Genomic DNA, 16,035 nt, shown 5'->3' on the forward strand with positions numbered 1-16,035 from the left:
CTCATCTGACTCTGTGTTACTTAGGTGGTCAGCTTTTTGAAAAAGGGAAGTCTATCATACCCTTTTCTTCTGAAATAAGAAGGTTTGCGTCCCTATAGTTTCTTAGCAACTACACGGCAGAGTACAAGGAAATGCCCTCATCTGAGAACATAACATTGTTGTCTCAGTTCCCAACACCCCGAGAGGTGTGTGTGTGTATGCTCTTTGCATCAGTAAATGAAGACTACAAAAACTTACAGTACGAGCACATGGCTCCTGTGAGAGACACCACGGGCAACTGCCCATGCTGGCATTGCTCCCCAACAGAAAAAAGCTTCTAGGTCACTTGTGAGGCGAAAGAAAAACCTGAAGTGATAAATCCCATTAGCAGTTTTCAGCAGGTTTTGTGCCTCCCCTTTTTTAAAACAAATAAAATGGAGCCCTTACCTAATTTGCAGATAAGGAGGTATTTTTAAAAGCAGTTACAGACCCAATTACAACTCTAGAAACACCACCAAAATGCACTACAATATTCTTTTATTTAGTTTACAGAAGAGTCTATCAGTACAGGTTGCAGAAAGAAAATGTTTAGTGCTATTTACAATTTGTTTTAAAACTCTGCTCTATACAAATTTAATTCTGATCAGTATGAACAATATTTTTGTAAATCTACTGCATATAAAGCATTTCATCAAAGCAGTAACAATGAATAAAATAACCTGTTTACATTTGAATGATGCCAATCATTCGAAAAAACGATTACACAGAACATCTGTAAGAGTTGTGGACACGTAAGTACAGAACACAATGTCAACCTGTGACTCATTTTTTTAAAGGCTAAAGCTATTTATATGGAATATTGTTCTATTATACTACACGCCAATCTATATTTAACTTCTATAGTTATGTATTTTATAAGTTTTTTATTAAATATATTCTACATATATTTGTAATTTCACCCAGGAAGAGTTCCTCCCCAGTGAAAAAATATAAAATCTTTTATATTTTTTTTAATTTTTATTTTTTACAGGTTTAGATGAAACTAGCTCATGCTTTAGTGCTGTGCAAATTTCTTTAGCATATCAACATTTAAAGTATTGATATGAAATAAAAGAATGGCATCCTTTTGAATTATGTACGCCTTCAAAAATCAGCTTCTGATTTTAATACCGTTGCAAGCACTAATACCAAATGCAGATTACGTAAAGAAACAAAATTAGTATTATGGTAGAAGTTTTTCTTTTTGCTTTTTAAACTTTAATAATTCTTTTGAAGTCTCTAATGAGTAAGCATGACACTGGAGTCTAAGGTACAGATGAGAAAAATGACTGAAAAACACCCATTGCCAATATTCAAATACATAAAATTGATTAGTAAATTATGTCTTCTAACATTTATGCACAATAATAAAAGCCTATGAACTACAGGAAACTACCCCTCCCATATTAAGGCTAGGAAACGCACTCTCTGCACTTGTTTGTGCTGTCTCAATAAGCACTCAACTAACACACGAGATCCGAGCGCACGCAGTAACGAAAGAATCGGTTTCATCAGCCCTCTACAGAGTGCTTTTAAATTACAGGCACATAGTTTTTTTTGTTTGTTGCAGTGAAAATATATATAGTTAGACTTGGTTTAGTTAGTATTCTGTGCCAGTCTGGCCACCAAGGTTGACTTACGTAGAATTGACTTAACAGTTTTTCCTTTGATTTGGCCATAAGTGAGATTTGTTTTAATTATTAATATACTATTTTCCAGTGTTGCATTACACATTGCAGGTTATTACTAAATGTCTCAAATATTGTTAGAGATTGTTGATGAGAATTTACTGTCAACCATATTTAGTGCAAATTGCATCTAGAAAGCTTGACTGGTTAGATCCAGTTAATGGAGATTTTTGTGGTAGCAAAATGATTCCTGCTATGGAAAAGAACACAAACCTTCCTGGAGATTGAATTCTTTCAAAAAATGATGTACTGTAAGATTATTCAACAAACAAAAGGGAGGAATTGAAAAAAATAAACAATGAAAGTGTTCATAGATCTTTCATCTTTTTTAAAAAAAAAGACTAATGAGACAGTGTTCGTGTAATATTTCAGTTCCATGGATTTACAGACAGGCTCTTCCTACAGGTGTTTGAAGCAAGGTAGGGCCTCTTCTATTCCAGCAGCATGAAAGACAAAGACTATATTACATCACACTTAGCAGGTAAAGCTAACAGGGTTTACAGGATTACACAGCAATTGCTTTCTCCAGTTTTTTCACGGTTCCTTTGACCTGCAAAGCAAGAAGAAAGCTTTGCTTACATGCCATTTCTAAAGCAATTCTGTGTGAGAGTATGCTTAATACAAGTCTCTTCTACATTATTTTCAGTTAAAAAATTATTTATTATTATACACATGCATACTATATAACTGAAAAATAATTCAGGACTGGTTTTTCACCAGTGAATTTCTGCAGTCTACAAAAATACAAAACCAGAAAGTTAAATTCTTAGTTTTCTATAAAGAAGTACAAAAGCATTCCATTACTTCCTTCACAAAAAAGCACAAGGACTTGACTTTTCTCTCTTATAAAACACTCAAAAAGCCTGTAAGAGATCTGATCACTTTGCCACTTACTTGAGTAAGAAATACCTCTAGTGCACAGCCTACCTTGAGAGTTTGGCTCTGGCAATGTCTCTCTAGCCACCAAATGCATCACTGTTGTTTTGCCAAATGGAAGTTTTAATGCTGCAAAAGGAAAAAGGAAGAATTATTAACACATTACAGCAGCCTTTTTTTCTTCAAAATACCCAACTGAAACTAACTATAACTGGATTAGCATCTCTTCAAAAGTTCATACTGTTAGGTTTGAACTGCTTACTGGTTGAAGTTCTATAAAATCAGGGCCTTGGGGCATTATAATAGTCACTTAAAACACTGCATTCTTAGAGATATGATATTCCTGTTAGGAAACTTAGCATTCCTCTTTTGAGTAAAAGTAGAAGTGGGCATTCATACCAAGACTTAGGTGTTAAGCATTCTTTAGTGATAAGGATGCAAAAAAGTGGCTAATTCAGCCACTAAATTGTTATTCCTGAGATATCAGAACACTGAGCTACTACTGTAAAAAAGATTTTCCCAAAACATACTTTGATCCATGACACAGATTTTTCAAAATAGAAAGTGTTTACATCTTGCCTTTCAATGTTAACCTGTAACATCAGCTGCATGGGAAAAACATCAAATTTAAAACACCTTAAATCATATACAGTAATACTCACAGTGCTGCCTTTGTGAGTTTAGCAACACAAAATAAAAAAAAATAGTGCTTTCCACAAAGCTTGTCTCTGAAACTGAAATGATAATTTTCACATTCTGATTTAAGTATACGAACACAGTGTATAGTTAAAGTATTTTCCTTGATTGTTTTTCTAAAAACTATAAGGTAAAGATGCTGTAAGTTTTGTCCTTCGTGGCTTATAGAGGAAGAAAGTTAGTGATAAATTTAACAAGAACTTAATCCTAAATACACAAATCATTCTGACTTGAGTAGAATTTGCCCTATCAAACTCTGGTTACATCTTTTATTTTCCCATACGGTGCATCATGGCATTTTAAGTCAATAAATTAATAATGAGTGGCAAACAAACCTGAAGGTAACAGAAGAGAAAAATGTCTCTTTATTTTAATTACTATAGCATAGATTAAAGATTCACTAATGAAAAAAAACCTAGTATTTGGTAATTAGATGTATTCAATACAAGCCTCACTAAAACACTGCTATTAAATCATGTTTATTGCCTACGTATTTGTATGAAAAAATGGAAGTTATGATTGAAACACAGGTTAAAACACAGGTGTAAGCATACAAAGGGATACAGAACTCCACTGCTTCTTTGAAGCAGCTGTACTTCGGGAAAAGCCATCTCCATGGAAAGGCAAATCTGAAAGTTGCTTAGTTTACTTGAAGCATTGCTTGTGCCTGAAACTAGAAGCTATTGATAGCTGAAAGTCTGACAATGACATATTTTGGGTACTTGGTACAACCAAAAACTTTAACAGACTGTTAATATGCTCTTGGCAAACAAAACTATTGTCTTCATAACATAAACTCTTGAAAAGCTATTACAGAAAGAGTAAAATATTACAAACTAATCACATTAGAGACATCTTTCATTATATCAAGACACTTCGGGAGACTTCATTAGTGAGTCATGGAGATTAACTGTTTGCAGTAATCAAGTAGAATATGCTAATATTTCAATTAACTCATTTTAGCTACTAGTTTGCATAGTTCTTGCTAGCAATTTCTAGCTTCTTTCTTGGAGCACCATGACAGCATCTGAGCACCCTAACCTATGCTCAATAATCCTTTCTTGCTCTTTTCTTTTTTCTCTCACTCTCTCACTTAAACTAAAATCATATTTAATTCCTTTCCCATCTGTTCAATTCTACTGTTTTTCCATATTTTCTATTGTCAGAATTAACTTCTCCCTGCCTTTTGCAATATGGATGGTACATGGTGGGTTGACTTCCCTTCCACCCTTCCCTATAAATAAGCAAACAGAATGCTGTCGATTACCATTATCTACCAAGAAATAGAGAACTGTTGATTATGTATTACTTCCATAATTAAAATTATTTGAAATACAAACTGCAGAACAAATATTTAGCTAAAAGATGAAATTTCCTGTTGGAAGCTGAACAACAGACTCTGCCTTGCCAGCCAACTCCCCAACCCTTAGCACAGGCAGGACACTACCAAACAGTGTGGCTCAAGCACTACAGGCAAGAGCAGCACAGCAAGCTTTACAGAGGGGTCCATTTTTCTTTATCGCTTCCAGTGCCATTAGCTCTACTGTTCTTGTAGTGACAGTCCATTCAAAGAAGGTAACAAAAGGGATGATTTCTTTAAAATAAAATTTTGCACTCAAAAGCATTTTTTCCTATCAATTTCTCACCGTTTGAGGCCTCTTAGTTTATAGGAATCTCAAATTCAGAAGCCACTACACAGATATGAGGTTACAATTAGAGCATTAAAATGTAATTTTTAAATGTGAACAAAAACAGACTCCCATTAAAAAAGAAAACATCAAACTGTTTCCTTGGAAACTTTTGTTTCACTGGATGATAAAGTGACTTTCAGAAGGTCCAAATTCCAGTCAATATTTCCTTATCACCGAAAGCAAATATAACACTAAGTGCTGTAACTCAGTTATAGAGAACTGCAGCTAGAAAAGCTTAATGAAACTGTATTATAACAGCATAAGAAATTAAATATTGTGTTTAGCAAGAAACTTCCGCCCCCCTCCATCTCCCTTTTAAAGGTAACTAGTTCACTTAGGGTTATCTCTGATGAACACCATAAACTGAAGTAAGAATCTTCTCAGGCTGTTTTATGAATTCCTGTTCCTCTTTTAGCTGTATAATCTTACTCCAGATAACTTCATTAGTACTGAAGTTAAGCCAATGGTTTAGGGATCCTTTTTCTTAAAACAATACATCAACAAAAGGATTTTTGAAAAACACTAATATACATGTAAGATCTTTGGGATAAAAACATGATGATTAAATTGCAATGCATGAATGATTAAGAATGAACTGAAATGCCCTGAGCCAAAGTAAATGTTCAAAATTCATAGACCTGAAGAGTCATCAGCATGAAGCTATTATTTTTCAGCTTAACTCATTAAATAATATGTTAAACATATTAAACAAATGTTCAAAGTTGTTTCAGATTTAGACAGATGTCACTAAAGGAACAAATATTGGTGGTAAAAAGCAACACCCAGAGATGAATGGCAAAGAAAATCCCATTTAGCTATCCTTGCCTGGAAATGTAGGGTAAGACTAGCATCTTTAATTGCAGAGATGATCCAAGACTTAACATTTGTTTTTCAACTCTACTCCAACTGCTACTAGCTGCACTCATTGTCACCTGGTAAAAATACAAATTAAAGAGTGAATAAAAATTTCAGGTTCTTCCAGCTGAGCTGACAATGATCTCGTTTGTATATATAGCAGCATTAAAAATTTATATATGTGGAGAATAAAACTATTCTAAAAGTACATCCCTAGCCAACACTGGAAATGGTAGAAAGTGAATCAATGGCTATATCATCCCCGTCACTTCTTCATGAAAAATCACCATAAGCAGTCCAGAAATATTATTTTCAGGTTCATCTTAACTTCACAAACATTTCACTGGTGATTTTGTATTATATTCTTTTTTCTGTACTGCATTCAAGTACCAAATCATGAACAATCATACAGACGAAGCAGTAATTAATTTATTTTTAAACTGGCACAGAAAAGAGAGTCTCATTTTGTTTAGTCATTGATACAGTTGATATTCACACTGGCAAATGTTACCTACAAAAGGAAAGATTACTGTTACAAATGTGTGTCACACCTCTAGCAAAGATTTCCACCAAAATACGTAATTGTGAGGAAACACTTGCCACGAGGGGGCAGAGTTGAACAGCATTTCCTCAGCACAAGAACCGAAGCCATTTACTGTTGTTTTCGCATAACTATGCAATTGTGTCCCTGGGAGAGCACTGGACAGCAAGAATGCTTCCCCTCATTCTCATTCATAGGATGTCTTCCTGCGTTGCAGTTGGATTTAAAGTATTGTCTGACCAATTATTATAAAGTTTATCAAACACTTTAAAATACTTCAGATACTTATTAAGTAGCTTGCCAGGTAAGCGCAGTGTAAAAGAGGTAGAACAAAATATTGCATTTAGAAAGATAACAAATAAAAGCAGCATTACAGTTTGTTTGTGCAAGAGAAGACTTGACTTAGCAGGTGGTACCTCCCAGAGTTTAACTAGTGGTAACAACATGGAAAAATACACAATAAGGTACAATGGCACAGAGGAAAATAGTATAAAGCAAGCCATATTTTGATCTTGAACAGTAAAGTAGTATTCACTGCCCTGTAAATAAATATCCCCTTTGCCTGACTGTAACATGTATAATGAAAAGTATTTTCATACCTCCTAATGTCACATTGCCATGAAGAAACCTCCCTTGATAAATAAGCCGCAAGATATTTGGACTGCTGACTTGTTCTTCTTCCCAGTCTGAAGAGAGAGAGAATTTACACAGTTACATTGTAATAAAAACATCTTTTGTTATTTCTTTCGCCTTCACCAGGAAGAAAACTAAGAACAGGGTTCTTTTGCATGAAACACTAAAAAGAGTCACTAAAAAGGTTGAAGATACAGGAAGATGATTCAAGGGCAGCACACCTGAAGTCTATTCTTAAATTTATTATTTGACACTGGGCACTAAAACACATAACATTACTGACTTCGCAGACTGCAGGATATATTTAGCACATATACAAGTCCTAAACAAAATATTTCATACATGCAAATTGCTTCGTGATTCTTAATATCCAGGCAAAAAGTGCCTTAATTTCTTCCCATTCGGAAGTTTCTCCAGCCATACTCCTCCTCATCAGCTAACTGACTAACTGGAGGCGTTCTCCAGCAATGGGAAGCAGCCACACACAGAGAGAAAGCACCATGTGATGGGTCATTTGAAACAGGACTCTTAAATCACAGCACTGAAAAAAACCTCTGGAGGCAGCTCAGCACCATTCAATGATGGCCAGATCCAACCAGATACATGTCCAGAGGGGGCAGTGACCTGAGCAGCCCCAAACAGCCACTTTGCTGGAACAGAAGCTCTCTCAGAGCAGACACCCACCAGTACATTTTAAGGAACATCTCAAAGGCCAATCTATGGATATTTTTATATGGCAAAGAGTGGTTCTGGAAAACAGAGCATGCATTTTCCTATAATGCTTAAGTTATCATGAATAAATTATAATCTTAAATGATCCTCTACTGTTCTCTGTCATAATGTGAAGAACAAATAAATATGCACTTTGCTTTCAGAACAAGTATCATAAAGCCTTGAAATGTTGAATTTAAATGGGCTCTCTGGGAATACAGTGTCTTCTGTTTCTTAGCTGACCAGCTATCTGGCAACAGTTGTTCACAAATGTTCTATATTTCTGCTTTGGTAGTGTTTATATACCAAAATGAATATTCCGCAAGGGATCCCAACAAGCCACAAAAACCAACCTGTTCACTGGGAACGTACAGTTAACATATAGGCAGTATCAACTGGCACCACAAAAGAAGAAGAACTGAAAAGGGAGGAAGAGGAAGCATTTGAAACAAAAGCCAAGGCTGCAGATTGTATGGAGAGGTATCTGGTTCAAAAAGCAAGCAGGCAGAGATGCAGGCAGCAGGAGCCATCAGCCCCAGAATACAGAGGAGGCAAGGCTGGTACCAACGGCAGAGGCTGCAACATTCCCAGGTGCTGCCATGTGCCTAGTTCATAAGATTAGATCAAATTAGGGGGGACAAAGCTATTTGAATTTCAAGTATTGTCACTCATTCAATTGTCTTGCAATTCAAGCACATGCCCCTTCTGCTATGCTTTGGGCTATGTAAAGGATCTGAATTATCACACTGCTAGAATACCAATTTTTATTTTTTTACTCCATACAGTCTGAACTCCACTATACTGTGGCTGTAAGGAGGAGAAATTCAGTCAGTTTACAGTGCCATAATGATGTAAAATCACAACCAAAAGAAGACAGACTATATTTTGGCACAGGTATTTTCTCACTGTTAAACTGCCAAGTTACCCATCCTTTCTTCTTGGCTGGCAGTCTGAAACATTTCTTTCTGACATCAATTCAAATTTTAATTTCCACTGACAACTAAATGAGCCAAGGACTCTCTGAATCTACTTTTTTTTTTTTAAGTTCAGATAATTGCTGTACAAGAAAAAAGTTATTATTTAGAAGAAAGGGAGAGGGGAAGAAGAGAATAGGTAACCTACCTAGATGATATGCATTAAAATAAATTCAGCATTTTCTATTAGAAGTCAAGAGATCTTTAATTAACAACTGTATTGCCAAAAGAGGTGTGGAGAGGTTTGCCTTAACCCTGCCAGCATGCAACTGAGGATATTTTGTGACTATTTTCCCCATGAGATCGTGACAAGTCAAAGTGGTGGTAAAACAACCATATTATCTCAATTTCAAGGAAACTTTAGTGCTCATCAAGATTTCTCAGTTCTGTGGCAAAGAGGAGCCCTCTCAGTCTGAAAACAGGTAGTGGGCTAATGTTTGTGCAAATCTATATGCTATTCTGAAGCAGATTTTTTTCTGTCTTTTAAATTGAGAGTATTCTTTTTTGCAAAGGCAATTAAATATTCATCAAGATTTAGAGCACTCCCTCAGGACAGCAGGTATTTGAACTGAGGGTTCCATGTCTGGTTCTACTTTTCTTTTTTTTTAAAGAAGAGACTTAAAACTCTGGGTTTCTTCCCATCTCTAAACTCAGAATCTGCAACTTTCAAGCTCTTCACAAGACTGGGAACATGACATCACATGTTCAGGCATAAACTTGAGCAAGAAAAAAAAATGCAGTTCTGCCTCTATTAATTCAGATAAAAGTACACAAAGAACATTTGGTTATGACTACTATATTGAAGGCACACATTAAAATATGAACAGCAGCTACATAGATGCTACGTCAACCATATTTCTGGGTACTAAAGTGTTTTACATCTGTATTCAATACTTCAGAGGACTTAAACCCTCCTCCTTCATTACATATATACTAAATACATAATACTGCAACCCGGCAAATCAAACAACAAACAAGTCCCCTGGAACTCTGTTTTTCCTGACCTTAAAGACCAGTTTAAGGCCTAAAATACAGATTAGCAACACTAACTTTTTGGCACGAATTATCATTCACCATATGTCTTTGACAAAGGCACCACAAAAACAGATAGGGCAATGTTTTAGTTTGTCTAAATAGTAGTCTTTTTAACATCAAAACAGTAACCCAAATGAAGTCCTGTACCAAAAGAAGCATTTTCTTTCATCGTATGTAATGCTATGTCTGTGTTTTGGCTATTTTCCCATGAAATCATAGTCGGGCAAAACAGAAGCACTTTGTTTTGGGAAACTATTCACATACATGAATACACGTCTTAAGTCCTCAAGTCTATTTTCTGAAGCCAGTATTCCTGCATAACAGCAAATATATTCACACAACCAACCTCCAGTCTTTTAATGTTCCCTAAAATGTGCTTTTATATTTTTTTTTTCCTGGAAAAATATCAGTATTACCAATCCTTTCCAAGATAAGGGCAATAAGGAAGAAATACTTAAACTCAATTTTACTAATGTGTTCATGTGACATGCTATATTTTATATTAGCTTATATTAGTCCTCATATAAGAGGTTTTATATCTCTAACATTTCCTCACACTTACTAGATCCTCTAACATGATTGACCAAGAAAAGTGTCTAAAGAAAGGGGGAAAGAAGTATTTCAGTTTGGGGAAGCAAATTTTAGAAAGTAGGAAACAGTGCACACATCTAAAAATCTACCCAATCAAAGAAACTGGGAAAAAGAAGGGAAGCCAACTGTATTTGTATATAAATCCATAGATTTATAACCAGTCCAGATACAGAGTAAACATACTTAAATTTGAATGCTGAGCACAGACATTAGTTTATTGATCCTTTAGTCTGACAATACAGGGAAGCTTCTTGCTCACCAGTTAAAAAGCCAAAGCCACACGGCTACTCACCCATTGGCCAGTTGTCATACACATGTTTTGCAATATCTGCAGCAGAGTCATTCGGTGAAAATAGGAACTCTTTTGTTTTCCCACTTACCAAGATGAGGCGCAAATTTATCTGGTAAAAAAAAGACCAAAGCAATATTAAGAAAGTCTACAGAGAAGACTTAAATTATTTAATTTTTTTATGGTTACTAAAAAGTTGTAATTGATTTTGGATGAAGACTGATCCAAATGATTTGAGAAAACAGTTTAAGACAGTGTTAAAAAGAGGGTCAAAGAGGTCAATAAAATTTTGTTCACTTACACATAATCTAGGAACATTAAATTCTAATAGCTGGCATTTTTGATTATAAACATCAGAAGATTTGCATAGTTACTGATTGAATCAATTGTGCTATCAAGAAAAGCTTTCAATAGAGTATAAAAAAATTCTAGCAAGGACACACTGGCAACACAGTTTCTTGAATGAAGAGGAAAAATATAAACCTGAAAAATTCACTTAGACAACATTAAAAATATCAAAATCTGCTCCTGAATAGCCTGTCGGCCCGAATAAAAGCCCTAGCACGCTCCCTCCAGCCCTAATCTCAGCCAGGTATCTCCTACAAAACACCAGGGAGTCAGTATGCTTCCCTGGTCCCAATGGACACCGAGCTTGAATCCCTCTGCCAGTCTTCTGAATCCAAGACTTTGTCTCACCACTGTCTTTCACTACAAGCAAAGTGGTTGAGGTCCACATGCGACACAGTAATAACATCACATAGTCATTTTTCTTTCACTAATATCCTATATGAAATGATCAGCACCTTTGGCCATAATTTTCCTCTCTTCTATTTGCAAATTAGAGAATATTATTCCTTTCCCATATAGCATTAAAATAACACATATAATGAACTGACTGTGACATTATTTACAATGCAAACAAGATAAAATTTTGACTCCTCAAGCAACTGCTAGCAGGGTCATAAAAGATGTTTGGGTAGCTAGCACTTACCAATGCCCACGGCAAGCAGGTGTCTAGCTGCTATTGTGCTTTGACCTACAAGCCCACATTTCATCAACTTTTAGCCAGACTTTAGGTATACTAACTGCTTGGATACTTCTTTCCAAGTCACACTCTCAAACTGTGGCTCTCACTTCAGGGTAAGTTGCAACAAAGCTTTCTTTGTTGGAATTCAGTAAACTGTTTTCTACATCAAATATGAAGGGAAAAATTTACAGTGATGCACAAGTTTTCAAGACTTTAAGGTCAAAAATCTCAGTGCATCATATCCACTGAACATGAAGCCCAGCCTCAGTTACCTACTCTCCACTTACTTTCAGAAACTCTCTGAAGAGGTTGTCTATTCCCTCTTGAATGCTTTGGCTTGGATTCATCTTTAAGTACCTAGTGGAGGTATCGAAATTAAAATCTCTATCATCCAGAACACTTCAAGGTCAATGAAGAAAATGACCCCTCCTAAAAGCAATTCAGTCTCTACTTCAAAGTGTAGCAAGTATAAAAGAGTGAGCATAAAAGGTCTAGGTTGCCTTCACTGTCCTCCTGCTAACACCCTTTGGAAAATACAAGTTCTACCATTAGACCAGGAAAGCAGCCAAGCGGTTGCTGTCTCTGAGAAAGCACCACAGCCACTGTAAGAGTATCACTGTATACCAGGAAATAGAGAAAAAACTTATAGGAGAAAAGCTGCAGGAATGCTGTTTAGTCAAAGACAATTCTTCATAAAATTCAGAACATGTTTGGCTATACATATGAAAGTTTTGTTTTCTTTGATAGTTCCACAATGATTAGGGAATTACTTTCAAATCTCACCAACATTTAGCAGAAAAAGCAGACCAAGTTCCACTGTTCCTGTTTACTCCAAAAACCTGACTACTGTAATGAATTACAACTTAAACAACTTGGACTATGTCCATTTATTGTTTTGCTAATATTGTCTTTTAATTTAAGTATTTCCCCTCCCTTAATTGTCTCCACCTGTGTATGTATAGACAACACTTACATATATGATTTCTTTAGCTGGACTACCCCAGACAAACTCTTCAAGCTTTCTCTAGTAAGGTATCTATTTTCCCATTCATCCTAGGAGCCTGTCTCTACACCTTTCAATTTCTTCAATTTTCTCCTCAAACAGATGACTATTTCTGAAGCATACTAAATGATGTCTCACTAGATGTTTGTATAACACCAGTAATTTCCTCTGTCTACTGGAAACACCTTCTGTGACTGTGTCCCAACAGCACATATACCTTCTTCATACCTATACCACACTGTTTGCTTGGTTACTTTGTATTCCTGTCTACTTTGATCCTTTCAATTATTCAGCTTCCAAGCTTTTAACTTGGCTGTATCACCCTAAAGCACATGGCTCCAAATTTCATTCCACTTCTAGTACTCCATCCCTCAGAGGGAAATGAAGCTAGGTCTAAAGAATTATTCTGCATCACAAAGATGTTTCATATTTCCCCCATGTCTGGGCCCATGGCCTAAGAAATCCCCCCCAAAATTCTGTGTAACACTTCTTTCTCTTTAAATTACAAGCATTTTTCAAAGTTCATGTCATCAACAAATTCTAGCAGCAAGTCCTCTTTACACTTAGCTTTGTCATTAAATCAATCAGGAAACATTAAGATTGATCCAACAATTGTTTCATAATGATTCTAATAATGAGCTCTCTCTGAGCTGACTTCCCCCCTTTCAGCTAGGTCCTTTATGTCAGGCCCTTAGACACACACACAGTCTCTCTAATACATTTTAATTTCTGCTATTTAACCAACAGTTTGCAATACAGCACCACATCCGTTACTAAGTACATATTCAGATGTCACTATAAAAATGTCTATGTAGAAAATAAGTTCTTTTCATCAGCTTGCCATGCTCTAGCTTTTGGAGGTGGGATGTACCGCATTCGATTCCATTTTCTCTATACTTCATTATCTTTAATTATTTTTTAAGCACTAATGCATCTCATTACAATACCAACATACTGCCAAAAATTTAGGAAGTTAAGACTGCATCATAAACTGTTACTGTACATGGAACGGGCTGCCTGTTTAAAAGAACAAACAAACCAACCCCAAATTCTTGGTACCAGTGCCTGCTGTAGACACTAGAGGTGACGTGCTTCTTGATCAGCAGCCCTCCTGCCTCTCACTCCAATTCCCCATATCCATTTCCTATACTCTAAATGGCTCCTGAGATACCCCCCCTCCCTCTGGTCAAGCAGTCCCCAAACTCTGAATTTGTGCAGTTTATCTAAGGATTTCTTTTCCTTCATCTGTGTGTAGCTTAGCTGTGGTGGGGGTTACCTGTATTGAAGATCACAGCACTTTCCTAGGCAGCAGGCATAACACCAAACCATCAGCTCCCTAGAACTCTCTGATTTGCATCCTACAAGGAGGTGACTAAAACAGCCTCAGAAGATTAGCCCTGCTTAGCACTTAAAATATGATTATAGCACAGCCTTAACATAGAACTGAAGCTATTTTTCAGCTAGCATAACATTAGGGACATACATTTCTTTTTATTCTTTTTTCTGAGTTTTGAGATTACCAGGCACACTATACACTGAATACAGAGAGGAGATGAGTATCACTGAAAAATAACCCAAACCAACTTTGCTTCCTGGAAAATCATATTTTTGCAGTTAATAGGCAACATAAAATCAAAACAAAGCAACAGGAGGGGAGGAAAGAAAGAATGAAAAATGTTAGATCCTTATTTCTCCCCACCTCCCCAAGATGGATAAGTTTTTTGTTGCTGAAGAACATTTCTTATAGTCATACTATGAAATATAAAAGCCACATCAAAATAAGCTAATAATTTTATGGGGTATATTACAAAGTATGTGTAAAATGCAGGATGAATATTTTCATTAAAAAAAATTAATTCGCCAAATATCAGCAGAAGCCCAAAATAAATTCTTAAGTCAGTCAAGCAGATGTTGCATCAAGTGCAAGGAAACAGCTGTTCTAATGAAAGGTTAAAGTATTTTCTTATTTATAGTACAGCATGCCACTGACACATTTAGTTTGCATGTTTTTGTCTCTCTCTCTATATGTAAGATATATATATATATATATATTTATGTTTCTTAACCTTAGCTTGAAGGAATCTTAGTCTTGAGTTCCACATCACACTACCCCAAAGGGTTTGAAGCAAAGAACCCCAAAACTTGCCTTTAAATTTAGAGTCTAATCTCATTCCCCTCAAGAGCATTGGGAAATTTAACAGCTTGTAACTGCTGTGCTACTTAATCTTGCAAACAAAGTATAGGGGATCTGAAACAAATATTTTTGCCAAAATTCTACTAATGATAGCTCAGAACTAAAAGAAAAAGGAAGAAAAAAGAAGAGCACATGTGTATACACATTTACTCAAAATGCAGAAAAAAATCTTGGTTAGGTAGAGAAGGCTTGACACAAAAGCAGCAAATTTTAATTTTTCAATTAGAAAGGATTCTCAGTGGTCTTAGCTACCCTGTATCCTATTTCCTATGTTAAAAGTTAGCAAGGAGGTTGTATGGGTATCCCTTGTATGCTTGAAGCCCATCCACCCATTCTTGTCAAAAGTGCCTTGGTCCCAAGACACTCTTGCAATGTTTATGGCCCTGACAAGTTTGTCCTTCCACTGGGGAAGTAAAAACAACCATCTTGATTATGTTTGTTTTTTTTTTTCTCAGGCTACCAAAGGGAATTCCAGCCTTTTGCTACAGGAAAGTGATACAGATCATATCCTCACATTTCTGCATTATAGTACCAACTGCAACATTACTGGTGAAAGCAGCCAAGAGCAGCCACAGCGTCAGAAGTAGGATTAAATACAATTTGCAGACTATAACTCCTCTGCACAGTTATGTAATGGCACATTCTGTTTGTGATCTCAAGCATGCAAACCTTGCCCTCTCCCCTCCCCCAATCTCATAATCAGAGCTCCAGTGACTACCCCATCAGTTGCACTGCACACACAATAAAAATTTTCATTGTAGATTATATTCTGTAAACAACAACCCCCTCCAAATAATAATTAAAAAAAAGCAAATAAAAACACCAAACAGAATAAACGCATAAATTAAAATTATGTCTATGCAAAGATTGTAGTAACAACTGTGACCACAACTTCTGGAAGAGAAATTTGAGTCACGTATATGCAGATGTAGAATGAGTTGTGTTTTCTTTGTTAAAGGCATCCACAAAGTTTGTTCATTCTTTAAGGCATAACTACAAAATGTCTTAAGTGCCACAGTGCTAAATGGGAAGTCACTTAAACATCAAGAAACACTGTGTAGGTTGTAAATTTCATTTCTTAATGTTTAAGTGACTTCCCATCTATTCAGTTAAACAATTTAGTTTGTTATCAATTTTATGCTCCAGTAGCAGCTGGAGATTGCTCCCATCTTACAACTGAAATGCAGAGGAGGAGAAGTGTCATATCACCACA

General features: G+C 35.9%; 1 protein-coding gene across 1 annotated transcript in view; it reads right to left on the bottom strand.

Moving 5' to 3' along the window:
* Window positions 1-499: 499 nt before the first annotated feature.
* UBL3 (ubiquitin like 3) overlaps window positions 500-16,035 on the bottom strand; it is a 56,030-nt gene continuing 40,494 nt past the window's right edge. Inside the window, exons 2-5 of the mRNA XM_008926140.4 lie at window positions 10,602-10,710; window positions 6,965-7,051; window positions 2,634-2,711; window positions 500-2,256 (exon numbers count right to left, since the gene is read on the bottom strand). Coding sequence (XP_008924388.1) covers window positions 2,204-2,256; window positions 2,634-2,711; window positions 6,965-7,051; window positions 10,602-10,710 — 327 coding nt within the window. The 3' untranslated portion in view covers window positions 500-2,203. The remainder of the gene's footprint in view (window positions 2,257-2,633; window positions 2,712-6,964; window positions 7,052-10,601; window positions 10,711-16,035) is intronic.

This window comes from Manacus vitellinus, unplaced genomic scaffold (genome assembly GCF_001715985.3).
Source record: "Manacus vitellinus isolate BGI_N305 unplaced genomic scaffold, ASM171598v3 scaffold_2_pilon, whole genome shotgun sequence".
In the NCBI taxonomy this organism is placed as follows: Eukaryota; Metazoa; Chordata; class Aves; order Passeriformes; family Pipridae; genus Manacus; species Manacus vitellinus.